Source organism: Typopeltis vanoorti, chromosome 19 (assembly GCF_054136105.1).
Source record: "Typopeltis vanoorti isolate ZY-2024b chromosome 19, IOZ_Tvanoo_1.0, whole genome shotgun sequence".
Classification (NCBI taxonomy): Eukaryota; Metazoa; Arthropoda; class Arachnida; order Uropygi; family Thelyphonidae; genus Typopeltis; species Typopeltis vanoorti.
The window spans coordinates 102,674,990-102,699,671 of record NC_143567.1 but is presented as its reverse complement, the minus strand read 5'-3'; the positions used below and the strand labels follow the sequence as shown (position 1 = coordinate 102,699,671).

The window sequence follows — 24,682 nt, the reverse complement described above, 5'->3', positions numbered from 1 at the left end:
TTGCCGATCAGGCTTCTTATGTTGACAGTACCGATCTTTAACTCTGGTGATGTTGAGTTGGGGTGTGCTTTCAGATTTGTTCCAGTAGTTGACTTTCGCTGTTCGCCCTGGTTCCCTGGCGAAAACAACCGGGGGCTTTGTTTAACCGGGCGACGACCCAGCCGGCATGAAATTTTGTCATGTTGTACCATTGTTTTCTATATTGGTTTAAGCCAATAAGAATACAATTTGGTCGGCTAAATCCCAAATTGCCAGCCCATCCTCGTTCGTTCGGTATCCAGGTAGATACCCAGCAGGGTGCACCACGAGAAGGTGAGGATTGGACATTAGGTCAGGAAGCTCTGGTCGGTACTTCGCATTCCTTTAAAAGCTATGTGGAGGTCTCCTCTCAGTTATACAGCTTTGACCCTTAAGCACCCACTCTGAGTTATCCATTATATTTATATTCTCAGTTCCATTCTGATTTTTTTTTTTTTTTTTTTTTTTTATTCGGTCAAATTTTGTTTTCTTAACTTTTTTTTTTGATGTTTTCATTTCATAAATTGTATTTATTTGTTATAATTTTGATGTGTCTGTTCTTTTCACATGCATAAGGAAATAAGTCTGTCAAAAGGAAATAAGTATGGGTATAGGCTAGATATAGTCACCTGGGTTCTTAAGAAATGGAAAGACAGTTGAAAAGATCCATTGTCCTCTGGAATTATGTGGGACCAGATTAAGAGATGACAGTTTTCAGAGCTTGAGGAACAGACTGAAGAGGTGACAGAAATATAGTCTAGTGAGAGATTTTACTGATTAATAAACCCTCGACACCGTAAGGTAAAAAGGGGTAAAAGGGAGATGAGATTCTTGATCATGACCACTTCTTCTTTTTCTGTTCCTCTCTTTTCAATACTTTCCAGATGTTTTCCATTGAACCTAAGTGAAGGCTTTTTTCAAATCAAGAAATGTCATAAATATGTTTTTTTTTGTTTTTTCCCCCTCCAGATTCCTAGTGTCACTCCATTTTCCAGCAAAAATCAAATCAGCAGTTGATTACTCCTTTTTTTAAAACCAGACTTCTCTTTTCGTAGATCCTTCTCTGTTTTATTTCTTTTGTTGCCATTGTTTTTTCATAAATCTTTACACAGTGACACAGTAATGTTATTCCTCCATAGTTACTACATTCTCTTCTTGAGCCGCCTTTATAATATTGGAACAATAATCCCCTTGGTCTAATCATCAGGTATCACCTTTCTCCAGATCAGTATAAAGATGTCACATAACCATTTCAATCCTGTAATATGAGAAGGGTATGATCCACTTCAACAGGCAAATCATCTATTCCCAGGGAATTTTCTTTTCTTCAGTTTTTTCCTTTATACTTCAACTTCTGCCAGACTCTCATCAGTGTATTCATTGCAGTTTTCACTTTTAACAGATACTTGAAATAATGTTGTCATCATCCTAATCTCTCTTCCCATACTCACAACATTTCTTGTCAAGTATAATTTACTTTCTGACTCAGTAAAAAAACTTGATGCAACTTTTTGCCTGTATTTATTTAAAAATTTATAATCCGAGATTTCTATAATTCATCATCTATGTGGCCTCAGAGTTGCTTGCATGTATGATATTCAACTGTACTATCAAACAAATAATAGTGCTGTAGTATTATTTGGGTATATTCATTGACCTCAAGTTTTGATTTATTTAAATATTTCTTTAGGAAAACCATATTTAGGCAAGCCAAGTGATATGTGGGCATTGGGAGTAGTATTATTCACTATGCTTTATGGGCAGTTCCCATTTTATGATTCCGTCCCTCAAGAATTATTTAGAAAAATTAAGGCAGCTGAATATAGTATTCCAATGTAAGTATTCTGTCTTTGGTTCTTCGATATATATATATATTTTTTTTTATAGCAGTTCCACTCTTGAAAAGTTGCAAATGTATATTATATTACCATAATTGGATTAAGTTAGATAATCTGAGAACAAATCTCTAGAGATCAAATATGGCACTTGTACAAGAAACTTCATGCCTCCAGTAAGCAAAGTTGTGGTCTCTCACCAGATGTCTACTATGTAAATACATTCACAAAAATTCAAGCACCATCTCTTGGTCAGACACTCTCTCAACCACTTGACCTAATATGCAAATGGAAGAAGAGAGGAGAATTGGTGGAAGTTTTGAGCACAGCAGAATTGAGGATGAGTAGCTATAAATCCTCTTTAAGAAAAGAAGGTTTTTTTTTTTTTTTTTGCAAAACATTACCATAAATTTTCTAAATGGAAAAGTGAAGAAGTGAGAATCTAACCTTTTTCTTAACTTTTATATCATTTCATCATCCCTGTGATATGTGTGTTGAGGTTCAGTGTCCTGTTGCTCTTGGTCATAGAAACCTGATTAAAGCTGTGATAGAGTGGTTAATTTTATTTACATAACTTGCTATATCTGTCAGTGTGTGGCTAGTTTTATCTGAGTTTTATCTTGTAGGATGAAAAACTGCACTGTCTCCATGAGATTTAGTAATTTACCTTCAGTTGAAAAGCCCTTATAAATATTCTTCACATCCTGAACAGTGTGTGAAGAATCTTTATGAAGAACCATATAAACAACCAGAGGGCAACATTATTCCTGAGAACTAGTGAGTACTATTTCTACCAATATACTCTGTTAGTAGCAAAAATTCAGTACCATGATTAATTCTAAAATGACAAATATTTATGCTTTCATTTTGATATATACCCTCTTTAATGAAATGAATGCCTAAAATCCATAACACACACATAGTGCAACAGAAAAGTAATGACATTGAATTTGAATAAGCAAATGTGGAAAACATTTGCTTATTTTTCTATTTTCTATTCAAACATTTTTCTATAAGGATAGAAAAATCAGAACTCTGTGATGGACTTATTATTGAGATTATCTGTGATGGACTTATTAGAATATTATCTACAGTAGTGAACAAATTAATTCAAACACTCACATTTTAAAGAAAAGTTTTTGCAAGAAAATAAGTACAAAAATTAAACTCCAACTTTACCTAAAATATATGTTTCTCTGTTCCTAATAAGTTCATTAATTTGCTTAGGCACATAGAACACATTTTTCTTATTTCTATATCTCAAAACCATACTTTTAGATTGGATTATATTAAATTAAGTTGGATCACAATTTAATTTTTCAAGTGTATTTTTCACTGTGGTCTACAAATATTCTTTTGGGTTAATTGTCAGGAGAGTATTTTTTACCTGGCTACTGAAGCAATTGGATGTTGATTTTTGAGGAACTCGCACTTTTTTTTTTTGAAAAGTGTGGCATAGAGCAAGATTCTGTTGGAAGATGAGTTATTTGTCTTTCTGGATTTGTAGGACCACTCTTTTCTACAATATTTTTATGTATTGGTCACTTTTCATCTTGCCGTTAACGGGCACAAGTGATCCTGGACTGTTATTGAAATTGAAGTGGGTTACATTTATTTCTGATCTGCTTCTGCATTTGGCATTTCATTGTTTCCACCCACATTTTTTTAATTTCAAATAAATTAATTTGCTTTCATTGTTTTATGTTAACATGTATATGTGATCTTAAAGTAAACAACAGTTTAATAATAGTTGAACTATATACACACACACACACAAGGTGGCCATAATTAAAGAGGTGTTCAGAGCCCTGCAGTGAAAATTAGCTGGGTGTTTAGGAGCTTGTTGATGGTGGGCAGAGAAGTCTTTTCAGCTGCTGATTTGCAGACATAGGTACTTGTTCTCTTTGGACAAAGAAATGGCTCTCATCTGAGAATACGACTTTCTTCCACTTCTCAACAGTCCAATCTTTGAACACTTTTCCACACCGGAACCTCTTTTTCTGCATAGCCTTCAATAGTTTTTTTTTTTTTTTTGGTCTGTGGGCAGTCCTCCATGTCCATGTCAGAAACATTAAATAGTATGACATTGCTAAGAATATGTGGCCAAAGATACCTTTTGTTCTTAATAATATGCTTCCCTGCATTAGATAGTTTGATTTCATGGGATGACATTCTGTCTCTGACAAATTAGCCGATGTTGAACAGGATGGTTTGAAGTCCAAAGATACCTTCTGTTCTTAATAATATGCTTCCCTTCATTAGATAGTTTGATTTCATGGGATGACATTCTGTCTTTGAACAGGATGGTTTGAAGAAATTGATGAAAAGTCAATATTAGCAAGTTGATAAAATTTCAATTGGCCTAGTTAACTGAAGAAAATCTGCACTAGTAGACAATAATCAAGAATAATGGTGAGAAGTAGAACATGTAGTATTAACTTAGAGCTGCTAACATTGCCAGATTTATGCATAAACTAGACAGGCTACAGCCGAGGACCCACCTCAGTATAGAAAAAAAATAATAAAATAAATAAATAATGAATAAAAGAATGAAAATTGTTATGTATTGTTTTTGATTATTTATCAATAAAATGAAAACAATTTATTGCAACATACTTTTGGTTGGTTTTCAGTGTATGCCTATTCTTCAAATGAACAGGAATATTGAACATCAAATCAGAGATGTTTACTTACTTCCTTATAGAGAAAAGTGGGACAAAACCAAGTAGCTAATCTTTTGTTTAGTGCATGATTTAGCTACTAGATTTCCCAATTATCCAATTTGCATTCCTACCTGGTTTGTCTCATCTTCCCCTAATGGTAATTAGTTATTGAAATTGAAATGGGTTGCATTTATTTCTGATCTGCTTCTGCATTTGACATTTCATTGTTTCCACTCATATTTTTTAAATTTCAAATTAATTAGTTTGCTTTCAGTGTTTTATGTTAACATGTATATGTGATCTTCTTAAAGCAAACAATAGTTTAATAATAGTTGAACTACACACACACACACACACACACACACACACACACACACACACACACACACACACACACACACACACACAAGGTGGCCATAATTAAAGAGGAGGTGTTCAGAGCCCTGGAGTGAAAATTGTATTAGATGAAATTCAACCAAACTTGGTGTGAGTACACTCTGGAACATGGAGTTTTTACTTACAGAAGATAAAAAATAGTACAAAATTCTGCCAACAGGGGACATTTGGCACTCTAAGTGTGTGGTTTGGGATTAATTAAACAGTAATAGCTAAAAAGAGACAGAACAAATCAATTTTTGTGTTTGTATAACTTACAGATGCAATCCAATCATTGTCCTCCTTTCAGATGTTCTAAGAACTGCATCCTGTGAATGATATTTTCTGCAGCAGAACACAACAGATCTGCATTCATTTGCCTCACATGCTGCATTATTCTGTCTTTCAGGGTTGCTAAATTAGGAACATATCCTTCATACACCATGCATTTCAGATGGCCCCACAACCAAAAGTCACAATGGTTGAGATCAGACGAATGAGGTGACGGTACTATGGGAAATATATAACTAATCACTTCTGTTCTGTGAAGGGTTTTTGTTACATTCGCTGTACCAGCATACAATGTGAGGTGGTTCTCCATTCTATGTGAATATGGTGGAGTGAAGGCATCTTGGCTGCTGCAGTTGCAGAACAATGAAGTTGCACAGCATCTCTCTTGATACCTGGCAGCAGAGATAGTACGAGTCACTGGTCTCCTATCAGGCAAAGTTCTTTGAAAAAGTATGGATTGATAATAAACGATGAAGTGAAACTACATGACACTGTGACTTTTGGTTAGTGTAAAAAAGTTTAATGGAGCACAAAAGGGTTATTCACAGCTGAAAGGCAGCAGTTGTGTGAGTTAACACTATTGTTCAGATAAAAACGTGCCTCATTACTCCACAAGATCTTCCACAGTCATTTATCATACACTCCATTTGAGCTAAGAATGTCAGGGCTAATTGTAGTCCAGTTTCCGCATCACCATGAAGCAAAACTTGAGTATGGGAGATCTTGTAGTGGAAAAACCTCAGCATTTGACGTTGGATTTTCCATACAGTTGAGTATGGCATGTCGAGTTGCTTTGATATTGTCTGAGCACTGCTGGATCCTTGTACATTATTCATTCTGTGTTCCACGAGAGCAGTTGCAATTTTGTCAACTTGTTGAAGAATAATGTGTTTGCACCCTCGTCCTGGCCTCATTGCTAAAGATCTGCTATTTTCAAATTGTAAAATCATTTTTCTGAGATTTGTTATTGTCATTGGATCTCTTCTCCTATCCTTCAAACTCCAGAATTCTTGAAGCATGGAATTAGCATTACCACATTGTTGATAGTAAAGCTTGACTAGTAATGCACATTCTGGTGAGGTGAGATCCATAGCACTTTAGTCTTATCAGAATGACACAAATTTGTTTCAGTCTTCCTATATCCACTAACTCATCAGTAGAAACAATGAGATTATGTAAATATCACATGCTTCTAGCACAAAGTGTTCCCTGGTGCAGAATTTTGTACTATTTTTTTATCTTCTGTAAATAAAAACTCCAGTTGGGGGAGGCAGTCCTCCCTGCTTCCAATAATCTTTGACGGACTGTCATCTTGTCAGAAACATTAATCCCACTAGCTGCCAAGTCTCTATTTAAGTCTACAACAGACCATCTTGGATTCATTTTGCTTTTCCTAACTAGTAAATGATCTGAGTAAGCATAGATTTCCTTTTTCACCCACATTTTTCTTTTCTATCAGGAGAAAAAGTACGTGTCTCCCTAAGCCTCTTTGAAATCGTATTAACAGTACCCAAACAAACACTACACTCATTGGTGATTTGTCTTTGAGTCAGGGATGTGTGCTGAGTAAGAAGACATATTTTTGACAACACTATTATTAAACATTGGAAAGACAGTTAAAACATGCAGCACTCAACCAAAATAGTGAATTAAAACCAAAAACTCGATGAAAATTCAGCTTGTTCAGATTAATTTGTTCATTACTCTGTATATATATATCATTCCAACAGTATTACTTCATAATGTAATTACCTTTATTGAAAATGTTCTGAATTCATGATGCTCATGAATGATTTTATATTGAACTAAAAAAAGCAAAGCTATTTTGGCAATAGAGCAGTCCCTTTATCATAACTAGGCTTAAAGAGGTATAATGTAATGAGATTTATTTAAAGGATAATTAATTTGACATACCTGAGCGCATTTTTTTTGAAGATAAAGATGGTAAATGGTATATGATTTTCAGAGCTGAGACAATATATAATTAAAAGTGCCAGACATAAGGAACCGATAACTGAGCATAAAAATATGTATCAGAAGCTGAAAAACATGAACTTAACCAATAATGGAAAACTGAATTATGCAAAATATGCATTTAAAAGAACTGAAAATAAATGGGGAGGTGGGGGAACTGTTATATACGAGCAAGCCAGCAGCATGATGGGTCTTGACTGTTTCATTTAAAATCTCATCAAATGTAGATATCAGAAAACTGTGAGCTTGTTGCATTGTTTTTATGTACAAAGGTGTTTGGTTGGTTCAAGGGTAGCATGTTGTTTAATTGTCATTGTCACGAGGAGGACAATTACAGTCATTTTGCATTTGTGGTAAGTGGTTAGTTCTTATCACTAGAGGTTCCAAGCAATGTAATTTGGTTTAATTTTCTTGGAAATTGATAATGGTGATCTTGATTTCAGGGTTATGTTTAGCATGTTTTTGTGTTTTTTCTTTGTAGTGGAAAGTAAGTAAGGTACGGAAATATTGTAATCTAAATGTTCAGTTAAGTATGACTTTATGGAACGAATGGTAGATCCAATATAACAGCTGTTGTATCTTCACTGGCAGTTAAACTCATAAACAATAATATGGCATAGTAACACATCTAAATTTTGTAGTTTGGTGGTGGTGAAGACAATTTTATAATTTTAATATTTGAAGATTTGTTTTACGACTTCATAAATGTTTTGAATATATGGATAGATAAATAATTTCAAGGTTTAAACCTGTGATAGAAGACGACTATTTGTAGACATTAATGAATTGTGTTAAATATGACAGATTTTTTTTGATACAATAGGGGTGATAGGTGAAATGCAAAGAATTTCTAATGTTAGTGGGTTTGTTGTATACTTTGCTATTGATATGATGATCGAATATAATGAGGAGCACTATCACTGTAGAATAACATATATTCCACAGTAAATAAATTTTTTATTATGTAAATATTTCGTCTTACACTAAAGCCTCTTACATTATGCAATTCTACATACATACTGACTATTGAGTTACCATATAATGAATAATCATTATATTGCTTCTCAGACAAACTTTTTTTTTTTTTTAACTTAACATTTTTATAAGAAAGTTTTCATTATATAATTATGAAATTGCATGTAAAAATGTTTAAGAGAACTATTAGGAATTACAACTTCTAACATTTTGGCACTGCAACTGTATTAGTTTAATTGTATTGTGATCTAACTTATAATTGCATAGGGATGATCGTGTATCTGATAGTACAACTCTGATTATCAGAAATTTGTTGGTTTTGAACCCTAGCTTGAGAATGACAGCAGAGCAAGTACTTGATGCAGTGCAGCCAATATTTACATTATGGTGAGAAGTTCTATTTTTTTTTAAAAATCATTTTTAAGAAGTTTCTATTTGTTTTTGATAAAGTTTAGACCAATTTTTGCATAAATTTTGTACTTATATTAAGAGTATATCCTAATATACCCAGATGCATATAATGCAAAATATGTTGATGTACAATTGAAGAATGAGTCTTAAAAGATAGATCAAAATGGATAAAAAAAAATCTATGTTCCAACTAATCAGGTTAAATGTTTTCACAGAGAAACTGGTGTTTCCTTGGAAATCTTGCATTTTAAGTAGTGCAATGCAATAACCCTTGCTGAAGGTCATAGATACTTGATAAGTCATCAGATAACTGTATAAGTGCATAGGCAAACACTAATACATTTATGTTTGCTAGTAAACTATGGTATTTATTTATTTATTACTTCTGTAATAAATAAATAAATACCATGTCCTCAGTGGTATCTCCACCTTATGCTGAGGATATTGAGAGCTATGCTGGTGTTGGCATAGCTACCAGTAGGGCCACCATAGACAGAGAGGTATTAGACTAAGAAAGAAACCTTGGTCTTTTGAGTAGGAGGTTGAGCAAGAGGCTGGTAATCTCTTGTAAAGAATATATAAACTCTGCAGTGCCCTCACCTGAGATGAAGGCCTTCATTCCATAATATGCCCAAAATTTTTAACCACTTTGTAAGCCCTGGTTTAACAGAAGTTGTACCAAGCATTTGAATAAAAAATAAACTCAAGTTATTTCAGGTAGCTTGCTTCAAGAACCACAGCTTCATACTCAGCCTATGTTTTGCATGCGGTTGATGCAAAACAACCATCAGCAAATCTGACTGCATAGAGGCCAATAGCAAAAAAACTTGACTCCTGTCCAAATGGTTCAAAGACCATTGGACACAACTTCTGCTCATCTTTGCTTCTGCTTTTCTCATTTAGATGGTGTCTCTTATGGCACCTAAAAATGAAACTGGCCACTTGGCATCACTCTTTTCCTCCAGCTACTGCATAGATGAATCAAGACAAATCACCTCCTTCTATACTTGATATTGAATACTATAAGCTGTCTGTGGTTTTTTTGGCAAAAAAATCCAGAAGAATACTAAACAACTTTCAATACTAAAAATTCATCTAGTCCTAATGGTATCTTTCCAGTTGTACTCAAGAGTAATTTCATCCTCTGTTTCTGTTTATTTTACACTGCTGAAATGATATCTCTTGAGTACAACTGGAAAGATACCATTAGGACTAGATGAATTTTTAGTATTGATGATTGATAATTGCAACTTTTGATAATTGCAATTATGCACTGACTGAGATCACTTATGAAAAACCCAACTCTTTGACATGGGACTCCTTGGTATTGAATGAAGTTTTTTGTCCCCTTAATGTTTCTGCCCTGCTCTGATTAGAACCAACAGTTTGAAACAGTGTCATGTCAGTGAAAACGTAATCAAAAGCACTAATAAAATGCAAATATATGGATGCTTAGACAGCATTCATGTCTTTTAAATAGTGCATGCTAAGACACCTCTGATGCTGAGGATTGTATTTTCATAAGTTCTCTGGTCATTTTTCAAACCTTTCAAAGTTTTTATATTCACTTGTTATGAAATAAGGATGGATCTTTAATGTCCCGTGTCCATTTATTTTACATACTAAAAAAGCCTCTTGGCTCTTCTTTTGATAATATATCCGAAACTAATAATTAATAAAGTAATTTCTTCCTAAAAAGTTGTACATGTTACATGCCAAACACAAAAACATGGATATATGTTTAATAACAATCTGTGTTATTGTGTGGCTACACTATTGGGTAGTAATTTTTCATTGTTAAAATAGTCCTTCATTCAACATTGCTTGAAGAGGAGAAATTTTTAAGTAGTAGTGGAGACAGATGTGTTTAGTGAAGTGGAGTGCCTTCCCATGGTGAGTCCTTGGAGGTGTCACGTAATAATATATATATATATTTTTTTTGTTATAGTTCTGTTTTTATACACAAAATGATTTAGTAGGATAAAAGTAAATTTTCTTTTTTTTTCACTATAATTAAAATTTGAATGATGAAATTGGGTGATTCCAAATATTCTACAATAGATGTGCTAGAAAATGTTTCTGGGTTCAACTATTCTGATAGTGATAGATATTCATTATACAAGAATGTGATTTGTGATTATGAAATGCATCCTTTTGTCCAGTAGCTTACACACTGATCTTCTAGTGATTCTCAAGTGAAGTAAAGATAATTTAGTAAATTTTAATGCTACCAAAAGACAATCCTGATTTATTTCCCAGAAGAAAGACCATGCCACACTCTCTCTCATTTTGATACCTTCCACTCACCAACCAAGTTCAATTTTGGGCTGATATTCACATCTAGTCTGTCCTTGTACAAATCACATCCATAGCCTCTTCTGCCTCTGATAAATTTGGTATTCTTTTTCATTCTAAACATTATTTCTCTTTTGCTCAACTCCTGACTTTATCAATTCCAAATCTGCCCAGTCTTAGAATATTGTTCTAACATCTTGGGTGACACATCCAAAAATCCCCCCACAGGATGATTAATTGTAGAAGAGAACGATTCACTTAATAGATGATCCCTCTGACTTCCTTCAGTTGCTTTCCCATAGATGCTCTGTCTCTTCTATATGTATTTCCATGGATGCTGAAATTGCAACTGCCATTCCTCCACCTCTTTCTATTCATGCATGAACACAAGCAGCTGCCAGTCAACATCCATATAGTATTCAGTTCCATACTCACTATGGTAAGTTTGGAACTGAACCAACTTATCTTTTTTCATTCCATATGTCTCTATCCTTTGGAACAGTCTGTCTCATACCATTTTCTCCAATACGTATAACTTCCAACTCATCAAGAAATAGAGCAAGAAACATTTGCTCACACATGATACTGTTCTATTATAGGTTTTGAGACCTCTTGTGGGAGTGAGGATATAAAAAAAAATGGCATCAGTGGTAGTATCATATGAAAAAAGTTGATATTGGGAAAAATCTTGACATTTTTGGCATTCAGGAATGTGTGAACAGAGCTTAAAGTGGTGTGTTCACTTGAAAAAAAATGTTTTGCCAACCCTTTCTCCCAAGTGTTTGATGGCAGGATGGTAAGAGAAAGACTCAGAGAACTAAGATCCTGATGGATTAATGCAGTTGAAGTGTCTTAGAGAACTGAAATGCAGAACATGTCAATATTAGAGCCTTGACAAATAACAGACTAAATGGGGAAGATAAATTTTGATAGGAAGTGAGTAATAATGTAAACTTAATCATGTAGTCATAGTATCCTGTCATGTAAGATACTATGACGGTTTGCCATATACTCATCCATCTGATTGAAAATAGGTGTATCATGGTTACATATAAGGAATTTGATGATGACGTATCTTTACTGTTTTATTGAATGTATTTAATGCATAATTCCGAAATAGTATAAAAATATAGTTGATGCCTTTTAAAGGCATATTTTTGTTTTAAAATATTTAGGACTCAAGGAAGTTTTATTCTGATGTTAGTTACGAGGTGTTGTTTGAGAGTCAAAGCTAGATAACTGGGAGTAAACTTCCACAAAGACTCTGACAAAATGTCAATCCTCACTTTCTTGTGATACACTCTATTATTAAGTATCTGCTTGGATATTGAACAAATGTCGATAGACTGATAATTTGAGATTTAGCTGACCAAGTTATATTTTGTACTGGCTTCAACCACAAACATTGCATGGTTAAACATGCAATGAGGAGGGAGGACTTAGTGAACCTTTAAACATGGTTAAAGGTCCACTAAGCCCTCCAGTGTTTTCATCAGGCAATCAGTGAAAATTCATTTACTAGAATAAATTGTCCACTAGCATCACCAGCATGGAAATATCACTAGAAGAGATGTGGAAATTGCAGAAGAATTAAAGAAGTGTTGTGTTGACATACTTGGTGTTACTTTTGCTTAGAAGATTTAAACAGGTGAGATACTGCTAAATAATAATTGTAAGATTATTATTTAGCAAGTAATTTCAATTAGAATTGATGAGGACAGATTTCAAAATAAAAAATTGGATATGAATAAATTTTTAACGTTCTTTCATTCAACAGCTTTACATCACTAAGATCTTTTTTTTCTAGTTTCTTTCTTCAACAATTACAATTCATATGCGAACCAAGAGGCCATTTAAGCAAAATAAGCTTTCTAGAATTGGATTGTTAGGATATTCAGAAGAGTATTTTTGCTCTTGTAAGGTTTTTTTCAGATCAGTGAAATCTTAATCAAATATACTAAAATTGTCCAAAAGTCCATAAAACAAGCATATGAATGGGCTTTTGGACAATTTGTGCCTTTTCGTAGTGTGTGTGTGTGTGGTACCAAAGCATTTCTAATGCTAAAAGTTAGATCCTCCTTTTATGTTCACTGGTTAATTTCAGCTCTTAAAATTCATATATCGCTTTGAAAGAGTAATGGAGTGTTAATATCCTTTCATTCACTAAGCCATTGTACTTAATTAGCATTTTTTTTTTTTTTTTTTTTTTTTAAAGGTGTTCAATGGCAACTCCAGTTCCTGTTCAGATTGTACCTGATACTGATGATGAGAAAGAAGAAGAAACCAAAAAAGATGGGTCCTTATCAGTTCCATCATCCACTGAAAATGACATCTTTTTATCTTCTGCACTGGGACAGGGCAGCTCATTGTTTGATTCTTCAGAAAATCAAGATGAAGTAATGCAAAAAGAATCTGTAATTTCATTTTTTACAAAACGACGTCCAGGAAACTTTCCTGTAGTTTACGTGCGCCATGATGCTAGACCTTTAACTGCAGCTGAAATGCTAAGCTATCATCACCTTCTTCCAAGTAGTTCTTCATGATTGAATAGTGACAGTTATTAACTGGAAGAATTATAACCTTTCTGTATTGTTATTTCAGTTTTACCTGAATTTTCACAAAATTTTCCACCATTGAAAGAACTGGAATTTATTACAAGACTTTTTTAATTGGTAATTATGAAGTTAATACAATCATTAATGCCAATGAAGATATTTACAATGAAAATATGGTAAGTTTCCTTCATTTGTCAAGTATTTCCTGATTTTACTACTCAATTAGCAACACAGCAGTGCAGAAATATCTAAAGTTAAGATATGAATTTAGATAAGTTGAGTTTGATTTTGTGTTGAAGTTATCATTATCAGTTGTCTGTCATATTTATTTTATATAGCATTTGAGTCATGGTGAAATTTTGATTTTCAGATCTATTCATACTTATTTAAAACAAAAAAAAAAAGTGATTGCTAAATACATTTGAGGATTTATCAAAAATATCTGGACATAATTGTTTAATAGGAAAATTAAAGTATCCTCACTATCTCCTTCAAAGTATTCCCAATCTTTGCAGCACCTCTGGTTGACCTGTTTGGTAATGCTTGCAATGCTCATATTCTATTCAGTTGCATATTTGGGATCTCCCAGTTGTTTCCACAGTGTACTTTGCAGTCTGAGGAAAAGGAATTGCAAGTGAACAAGCCTTCCATTGTTGAGTATGATTGATAAGGAACTGCAGAGATGTTGCATCTTTGTTTAGAATTCCTCAGTACACAGTGCTGCATGATGTAGTGCATTACCACAATGCAGAAATCCAAATGTATGAAGACAAGACTAGTTTGAGTAGGTCTTCATGTGAGGTAATTCTTATCAACTGCCATTCAGAAGCATTAGATAATGGTTCTATAGTCATCATATTGGTTTAATGGAAGGCAATACCAGGATTTTATTTTATTTATTTTATATATATATATATATATATATATATATATATATATATATTTTTTTTTTTTTTTTTTTTTTGTGAATCCTACTACTAAAGGTTGAAAACTTATTAGTACCATCATTGGGCTAAAGATTAAATTATTTAAAAAATCTTGCCCTACAGACTAAACTTGGAAATTCCTCAAGCCACTTAAGCCTGATGAACATCTACCACCTAAAGATATTCCTATACACATAGCGGATATGAATACCTGCTATGGAATATTAGCCCGTGACATTGTTTGGAGGGCAGCAGTGCCAACCAATGGCAGTTCAATCTGGTATTTCATCCAGGTTACATAAATATCATTGGGAATCAGAGGAGATATCATTATCTAAAACTAAGCACTCTATGTTGTAATATTATGTACAATTCTAATTCCAAGTGTTGAAACATGACTAGAATTCTAGCAATCTGCTTTGGCCATCCCTATTTGTTGACTTTGGTTCTGATAATTGGATGCTTCTTTACAATGATATTTGCTTGGATTAGGTGAATCATCACTTCACAAAACATAAATGTTTATACATATTATAACACTTATAAGAATTTGTTTTCCAACCTGCAGTTTCTTCCCATTTCCCAGAATCTCTCATTATAGATTGAAATAAGTAGTTATAAAACAGGTATTATTTCTTTAAAAATTTCCATGTTACTCCTCCAAATTATTTTTTTTTTTTTTTTTATGCATCATACGCACACGACTCACAGAAGACCACACTTTATGATCATGAACAAAATTAACATCCAGCGATAGTTTTATCAGGTTTATGATAAACCTGATAAAACTAATAATCTCAGCAAACTTCTTTAAATTTAACAATACCATCTATATCCAAATTTTTGGGCCCAGATATTATCAGACAACTAGCTGAATTATTTCTGTCACATATAGAATCACACCTACTCAGCTCTTCCCCTTCCCCCAGCATCACCTTTTACAGCTGATATGTGGATGATATCCTATGCATTGGAGAACCAACATGCATTACCACTTTACAAGCATCCCTTAATGACATCAGCAACAGACTAAAATTCACCATAGAAACAGAACATGAAAAAACCATAAATTTCCTAAACCTAACATTAATTAGAACAAACAACAAAATAGCCACAAAAATATTCCACCAACTAGACGATAGACATATAAGATCTGATAATGTTGGAGTCTTGACAAGTAACAGAACTGATTTGGAGGAAAATTGTAGATAGGAAATTAATAATGATGTAATTTTTTTCATGTAGTACTATCATATCCTGTATATCATATCATATCCTGTCATATCTTGAGGGTACATGGCAGGAATTTGATGATGATGGTGGTTTTTAACTTTGATGAAATCTTGATTAGCTGTTGCGTTGGAGATGCTGTCATGGATATCCCACAGTTCTGAGTTTAAAATGTCACATAGTTCATCGCATACAGCGTTGATAGTTGCATTTATTTTTGAGAGCTCTATACGAGTAACAAAAATCCCTCCATTACCTACCCACACAAGACTGCAGCAGAACTGTTACCATCCCATACATTCAAGGCACATCTCAAAAGATATCTAGAGTGCTTAATAAATATCAGTTATGGTCCATTTAAACCTTATGTCAAATTGGCAACTCTCATTCATTCACCTAAGGGCAAACTATTTATCACATCCAGGAGTTTATGGAGTTCCCTATTCTTATGGACAGATAGGAAGGACACCGTTGACATCGGCTTGGTGAACATAAAAAAATAGATCCGGTGCTATCGCATCGCATGGCAAGTCAGGTCTAGCAAACCATGCCTTGGACACCCTTTCACACATGATCAATTAGAAGAAAAAGTGCTACACAGAAGTCATAATTCAGAGAAATTGTTTTTGGAATCAACAGAAGCTTTAAAATATACTCCAAACCTCAACAAGTATGGCTGTATAAAATTACCAAAAATCTGGGAGACAGTCATTTTAAGATCTAATTAATACTTGTTTTCTCTCTTTTTTCAACATAAATGGTGCCTAAGGACCTTTAGTTCCTTATGTTGTCCATTACAATTTTTTAAACTAGTCCCACTGTTATACGAAATTGTTGTTGTTTTGTGTACTGTGACAAACAGTTTTTGTGCTCTGAACAATCAGCAAATAAGTTAATAAATATTAAGTATTTTCTTATTATTATGTGTTGTCATCAATACCATGAAATAAATTAACATGCACTGCGAACACATAAGCCTTTTGACGCGACTTGAGAACTCATCTTTAACTGGCAGCAAACCTAAAGTTTTACTGTCTCATTTCTTTCTCGCTTCTTCCAACAGATCTTTCATATCCTCTGTCATGCTGCATTTGTCGCTACTTAAATTATTAGTTCCAACAAGAGCTACCACCTCTTTTCTTTTCTGTTTTTCATGTCTTTAATTTTCATCCCAAATGGGCTAGAAGTAGCAACTCCTTTGGCAAGCACAAATTTTGATTGAATCACTGTACCATATCACCTCTTTTTTCTTAGAATTTAATTCACTTACTTTATTATTATTATCAGAACGTGGTAATTTCCTGCCTCTTCTTGTTTAGATCCTTTTTCTTATCTTAAGTTTCATTAAATGTTTCCAGTTCTCTTTTAATCAGGATATTTCCACTGTCAGATTATTCTCGATTATATTTTCATCATCACTGAAGCAATGTTTCTGCTCAAAAAGATTTCTTCGGTAGTAACAACTTTCACTTGTGCTTTAGGCAGTGTTGTGTTGCAATGAGTTTTCGGAACCATTCTTAAAACTATTACATCTTACAGTATTTCTACAATTACGATACTAAATGCACTAGTACAATAAATATACACTAAAAAAACTACAATAATATATATACTAAAGATACACCAATTAATTTAAGAATAATTCACAACAAGAAAAGATAAAAAGAATTCTGTAAAATCATGGCCAAATCTCAACTTTATATTTTAGGAAACTTGCATGGAATGTTGTTAGTTTTGTAATAGTATAATTGTGTGGAATTTTGTAGTTATTTGAGTGACTGCAAAATTCCGAACAACTACAAGCTGTTCTGCTGTAGGCATTCAGAACATATCACTGTCTGAAGAAAAGAAACACCGAAGAGATATGTAAGTTTTAATATATTAATTGAATCAGGTCTTTGCAGACTATATTCTGGAAAACTCTTCTCCAAGTAAAGTGAGGTGGGGGTGAAAAAAAAGACTACCTGATTACAAAAAATCAAATTCATTGATTCACCCACTGTTGAAATGCATGTAACCAACCTAAACAAATACAGTTGCCAGAAGTTTCCAAAAATTTAGGAAATGCTACTACTACTCTTAACAGCAACCAAGACAACAGATATGAATGACTAGAAGACATTAGTTGTTCCTCAACACTTATAAGTCATAACTTGAAATAATATCACAATGTATAAATTGCTTTGTGTTAGGTAATAATGTCACTTCAATCCTTGAAAATGTTCATGTAACCTGGGTATAATATTAGATGGCATTAAACATAGTTTATTATAATGATATTTTTTCTCTTCCAGGTGCTCTGGTTTTCTCTTCACAGACTTAAAATTGGCCACAAACACAATTTTGTAGGAATTAAATATATGCATCCAAATATAAATTTGGATATTGTGGAGTTCATTCTGTTGCTACCCTAGATAGGCATATTTCCTGGCAGAAAACCAGGAGACATAAATCTATTTTCATGAGACAGTATCTTCATTTCATGGTGTTATCCACCATGAAATGAAGATAATGACTAACTTAATCATCCATTTACATTCTTATTCGTCATCTATCATTGAAGAAACTCCTACACCACCTCCAGCATGTTAAAGAAGAAATGTACATTACTTTTAAATAATTTGACTAGGCCTGGCTTGCCTTCTTTAGCTGAGACGGTAGTGATACCTTCCATTGTGTATGTTTCACACATTGCTGTCCATCTTACCAACTTTTGCAGCAAAATTTGATATACAGTTTTTACTCCTTTTATACATCCATTTTTGATGTTTAAGCAACAGAGAGAGAGAGAGAAATATGCTAGCACTTGAGATTATCTCATTCATGATTGATTAAAGCTGTGCCACCATCTTTTCTGGTAAGTGGTGACAGGAGAGGTTAAATATTCTACATTGTTACTATATATAGTACTCTTAGTAGTTTTACAACAACAAAATTTGTCCTGGATATTTTTGATCAGTCTTTATGTAAAGAACTATTCTTTTAGGGGGGGGGGGGGGGTTATAGCATTTTGATGTTGTTTCAGTAACACCATACTTGAGGAGTTTGAACTCATTTGTTTAATCCATCAGTTGTTAGGTTTCTTTATTTGTGAAACTTAAAGGTAAAAAGTTCAGAATAATTTTCCATCCCCACAATAGAGCATTAGAGGAACTTCAGGTAATACGGAATACCATTTTACATACAAAATGGTATGCTGTATTAACCGAAGTTCCTCTATATTACAGGGGCAGCAAAATATTATCAACTTTACATATAGGCATTTGGGATGATGCATGAAGAGGTTGATTTTATGTTTAATTTTTATATATGCTAAGAATTTTTGTAAGGATATACTGAGGCTTAACAGTCAATTCTCACTATCAGAAATGCATAGGGACCAATTGAATAGTTAGTTATAGTGGAATGTTTGCCTTAGTTGTTTCCCGCTTACAAGTTCGATTATTTTTAGAAACAGTGCATTGTAAAATAAAAGATCAGGCAGATCTCTTTTAACAAATAATTAAAACACATTTATTTACATTGGTATGAAATATACATGAATCAAATGATAGGGAGATTGCTTTCTCTATCCATCTATAAAATCTTGAGCATAAAATTAGAACCCTTTTACTTCAACACTAAATAATCTCTTTAACTCAAATTTATTTACTCTCTGCTTAAAAATTCAACTTATTAAACTTTTAGTTTACTCGCAAAGAGATTAAGTTATTTTTACAAATTTGATATCAACTTCTAACATGCCAATTGACCCTGTTATGGACACTTCTTATTACTATTAAACTAATTCTTAACAGTCCATCTATAACATATCTCATAGATTATAAGAGAAATTGTACAAAAGGATGGAACTTGCAGAGGCTCTGTATCGCACATTCAGTCAGTCAGTCTTGCACTGAAGTCTCTATGGCTTTTCTTTCATCTCGAGTTTTAGGCTTCCTTCAGCAGTGTCTTGCTTTAGTGGTATCACGTTGGGATATTGGCAGGCTTTTGGACTGCAATCTGCAGTACACGAATAGCACATCCAAGAGGTTTAGCATATGGACAAATTCTCCTCTGTCGGGAACTTCTGCTACTAATTGCCGATGACTGTGCCTCTAACTGCCGCCAGCTGGCTCTGGCACTTCGCCTTGCTCTCTTGGCAACTGGCCCTGGACATTCCTCTCTCGTAAATGGGGCCTTGCCTCTCTGCCACCACTGCTCTAGTTCTGACTGCCTCTCCTCTCGATGATCGGCTCAGCCCCCTTTATTTTGCGATCTCGGCTCCTTGCACTAAGGGTAGTAAACCCAGAAGAATTCGGCAAGACTCATCTTCTTTTAAGTTTGACCCGCTTTTTTGTTCTCCTCCGAGCACTCCCTTTTTTTTTTTTTATCTTGCCGGTCAGCAGAAACTTGTCTGAACCTAGCGGCACTCTACTAACTTTAAAGGTGTTATGCGCAGAGCTCGCAAACAACTTTCTCATACACATAACTGTAAACAACTATCTTATGCTCTTATATAGAACTATCATACAAAGTTCCGATGGCAAAGCATTGCCTTTTTTTGACGTTAAAACAGTAAATACAGTCACTTTCCATAGGGTTAACTACATTAATATTTAGCAAAATATACATAGAAACAAACAAGGCTATTTACAGTTTTCATGAGACTTGACCTATGTAAAAATCGATGTAAAGCGCTTTGGTATTTTTAAGATACATCGAATTTTACAATGAGTAAGCCAGTCTCATACACATGTGGCAGGGTTTTCCCTCTTGGAAACTCAGGTTTTTCATCCTGCAAAATAGGCAAATCAGCAAGAAAAACATGCAATTTACAACCATAATACACTGGACTCAAAGCCTTAGTTTAGCTGTAAATCTAAAATAACCAATCTTACCAGTCCTGAATTATGCAGTGTAGCCACTGTAAAACTCGAGCATCTCTGGTCAAATATATCATGTACTCGACTTACCTTTCCATATATTTAGGTTTCTGATGAATTTTTATACCTCAGTTACTGATATATACTTCTGATTTCATTTCTTTTGAATATTTACTAATGTTCTTCACTATTTTGTTTGATGGTTTTCAAAGTAATTACTCCTGAATATCTTTTTCAGTTTTATCATCTCTGATTACTTTTACACTACTCAGATACAGACATGTATACTGGTTTAGACTTTTTGTTGAGATCTCATTAAATGGGAGCTATATCCAAGTAGGCATGTCTGAAAGGAAGTGTGTTGTGTATTATTGGATACTAGTTCAATTTGATGTGAAAAAGTCATCTGCTTCCATATATAAGTAGCCTATTCATGAAGTTCGTTTGTGTGCAAACTTTGTTTGCACATACTTGGATAAAGGATTAAAACAAGAATAATAATTTCTTGTCTAGTTTAATTCACATGAAATGAAGTTTTGCTCGATAAGCTCAGTTAGCCACTAGTCTGACACTCCAAACAATGAAAACAGAAACAAATGGTAGAAACAAACCTAAGTTTCCCTATTTTAAATGCCTACCAGGTGTGACTTGACTGATATTCTGAGCTGCAGAGCTTGTCATATTGATAGAAATATACTTATTCCATAGGGACCGCTAAAAAATAAACACTAGCTTGAAAGTATTTTACTAGCATTGGTCTACAAAGGTGACAGTTTATAGCTAAGATGAACAATGGTTGCATAATAAATATTTTCAAAATATGAAAATATTTTTCTTCATAATTTCTGAGAGCAAAGTTATGACAGTATCTTTAAATAATAAACTGCAAAGTTTATCACCTCAAGATACATGTGATGCTTATGCAGATAGCTTTTTTGCTTTGTTGTTTGCAGCTCATTTTTGATGTTTCATTTGGAAAAATTATCTTTTTCTCAAGAGTCTGATACCATTGAACTTCATATTAAATAACCAAAAATTCCCTAAGTAGAAAAAATACAAGGGTATTTTTTCTATGTAGGGAAGTCAAGCTAAATCATATCTTTGAGAATTATATAGTTCCTAGTGCTTGGAATGTTCATATTTTTGCTTTCTTGATATATAATTCACTATAATATAGACATGGAAGACATTCAGTACTATTTGATCTAATGGCTATATTTTAAAAAAAATAATAATAATACTTTTCATATTTTTATTTTTCACCTAATTCTGATAAAACTTGAGTAAATTAACTTTTGGAAACTCCTCTTATTGCAAGTCCATAATCTGTAGTTTGCTTACAAGACGGGTATTACTACCAAGCTATTTGTAAATACTTACGGTACTTACTTAAAATTTGCAATATAATGTTTCATGGCATAATGCTGTATCCATGCTGTAGTTTTTTAGTAATTGATACTGAATGATGTCCTTTCTGTAGTATAGCTTCCTATCAATTTTTATTTGGGTTAGCCTGTTATTTATCAGCTCCTCCAGTATTGTCAAACCTTATGTTGATTAAATAAATAGGGAAAATAGAAATTGCAGCATGCCTTTCTTGAAATAATTGATTGATTTATAGATATAGTGAAATTTGATAGAAACTGCTAAATATTGATTAGATACTAAAATTAAAATAAGTGAAAAACAAAATGAACTGTTTAGTGTATTAAAATCACAGTGTCACATTTGAAAATCTAAAGTTTGATCCATAATAACCATAAAATTTATTTGAACTCAGTTGTAGCATTACCTAATAAAATGCCTTATATTTGATCATCTCTTTCATTCCATTCAAAGAATATATTTAATTCATTTTATGTGAATTCCATGTGACTTTGAATGCTCAGTGTGCTTTCTTGGGGAATTATACAGGTGTTCAGTGGTCTCACAACAGAGCTGTTGTGTCAGTCTACAGTCCTTGACATGGTTGATATTAAAATGAATGCACAGTGAATCAGAATTCTTGCATTAAAGTGATTGATCTTTTCACTGAGAAGACTTCTGCATTTCCTAAACATATTTTGTGAAAGGTGGAGGAGTTCTGATGCCATGAGATTGTTCATACTTAAAAAAAATAAAAAAAATAAAAATTGCCCATTTGTTTGTCAATTAATATCAGAGCTTAAACCATTTGATGGATTTCAGCAAAATATTATGAGAGATGTTTGTCTTCCTTGTCTTAAAACTTATTCTCACATCTGGAGAATTTAAACTACAATTGTCTTCTATATATTAAATTACTATTTAAAAATATTAAAAATTATTACTTCTGCACAATAAATTTTTCATTAAATTGAAATCATCCATATATTGTTACTTTTTAATATGAGAAAATAATATTAAATGCTAAAAACATTTTTAACATTTAGATATCTCTAAAATCATTTGTTTTATTTTATTCATTGTGACTATGCTTTTGCAGAATGACATGTCATTTAATTATGTTTTTATTAATTCTAACATAATATGAGAAACTCAAATGTAATTTGTTATTATTCAACATAACATTTTTCATATTAAAAGCAAATTCATATCATTCACTGCATGGGTTGTACAGGAAAATTTCCTGTCTTTATTTTTTAGCAATAGTAATTAGATATAGTAGTTAATTTTGAATGAAGGCATCGCTTGATGCAGGTTTGGACAATGTGTTATAAAGGCTGTGAATTGAGAGATATTGCAACCGATATTATATATCTAATGCCTTTTTATATGCTACTACAAACTTTATAACTGTCTGCTCTTCTTCCTTCAAAAATTCATTGTTACACAAGAGCTAAAGTACTCTATCACAATGACACTGACTGTGCACATGTTCCAAATATGTGGTAACCTGCATTTTTTCTCCTACCAGCATGGAATTTTGGCATTAGCCATGTATGTCATATATAGCATGAATCTGATGAATAAACTATATTGAACATTTCTGACCCAAAGGGGAAATAAATACCCAGTCATATAATGCCTCAGTTTATCTATCAAACAGGAGAGAATATGTTTTTACTGTATAGTTTACTGTTCTTGTTCAACTGTCCTGAATTATTGTTTCAGTAGTGAAATTTTCATTTAGATGATTCATACTATTTTTGACTTTTATGAATGCCTAAATGTGTTATGATGGTTAAACAAAATATGAGTTCTGTTTATTTAAGAATTATGTAAGTATAAAAAGTTTTAAGGAAATGTCAAATGCAATGTATGATAGTATACTGACTGCAAATAAGATTATGTAATTTAAATTTCTATATTTTAGAAGGTGGAAATTGATAGAAATTGTCAGGCATAAGTCTGGAATTAAAAAATACATGAAATTTTACCTAAACTGTTACTGCTGTGTTTGGAAGCTCACTATTTTTGTATTAATTGTATGTTGAGTAGCTAGCATACTGTACTCAAAAAAGAGCAGCTATTTGTAATAAATTTGTACAGGATTACCCAAGTGTGTTTGTTAATCATCTTCATATTATAAGATTTAAATGTTTTATTATTACTTTCAAGTTGAAAAGACATGATACACAAAATTTTTAAGTGTTCCTCAGTAATTGGAAAAAAGAGGTTTGTGATTTTCAACTTCTAAAGCTACAGTACTATACAGTATAGGTTTACATCTTCTAGTTAGAATTGTGATGGATGAGAGGAATATATATATATATATATATATATATATATATATATATATATATATATATATACACACACACACACTAAGTGTAACTGACTATTTAGTAAGTTAAAAAAAACATGAGGCTCTTTGGCCTGCAATACATTTTCTGAGGTTATTTTATGAAAGCACATGAAGTAACTGCCATTTCATGTGCAATCAAAATGACAGTTACAGTTACATGTATGTATATATATATATATATATATATATATATATATATATATGTTCGATCATTGGCATTTGTTTTCTAGCTAAAAACTGGCGAATAGAAATTGCTTTATGTGCCAGTCTGGTCTTTTGTTTTTAATCCAAAACTCATAACTTTAATGGTCGTTTGGCATCATTTGTACCTCTCTTCCTTCTAGAAATCTTTTATACAGTTCAAATATTAAATGCTGTGGTCTTGTCTGGTATACCTGATGTAACAAGTTTGAATATTTTGTTTCAGTTTCACAAGAAATATTGCATGTTATCTCATTGCTTTTTATAAAAATGATTACAGAAAGAGAAATGTGTATGAAATAGTGTATTACTTGACATTTTATGAGCATAATAGAGCTTAG

At 32.9% G+C, this 24,682-nt stretch overlaps 1 protein-coding gene across 1 annotated transcript in view; it reads left to right on the top strand.

Annotated features, from left to right (window-relative positions):
* Window positions 1–23,895, top strand: part of LOC150096407 (serine/threonine-protein kinase 40-like) — a 100,465-nt gene extending 76,570 nt beyond the window's left edge. Inside the window, exons 7-10 of the mRNA XM_090408929.1 lie at window positions 1,709–1,853; window positions 8,399–8,518; window positions 13,053–13,568; window positions 22,328–23,895. Of these exons, the coding sequence (XP_090265055.1) occupies window positions 1,709–1,853; window positions 8,399–8,518; window positions 13,053–13,380 (593 nt within the window). The 3' untranslated portion in view covers window positions 13,381–13,568; window positions 22,328–23,895. The remainder of the gene's footprint in view (window positions 1–1,708; window positions 1,854–8,398; window positions 8,519–13,052; window positions 13,569–22,327) is intronic.
* The last annotated feature ends 787 nt before the right edge of the window (window positions 23,896–24,682 follow it).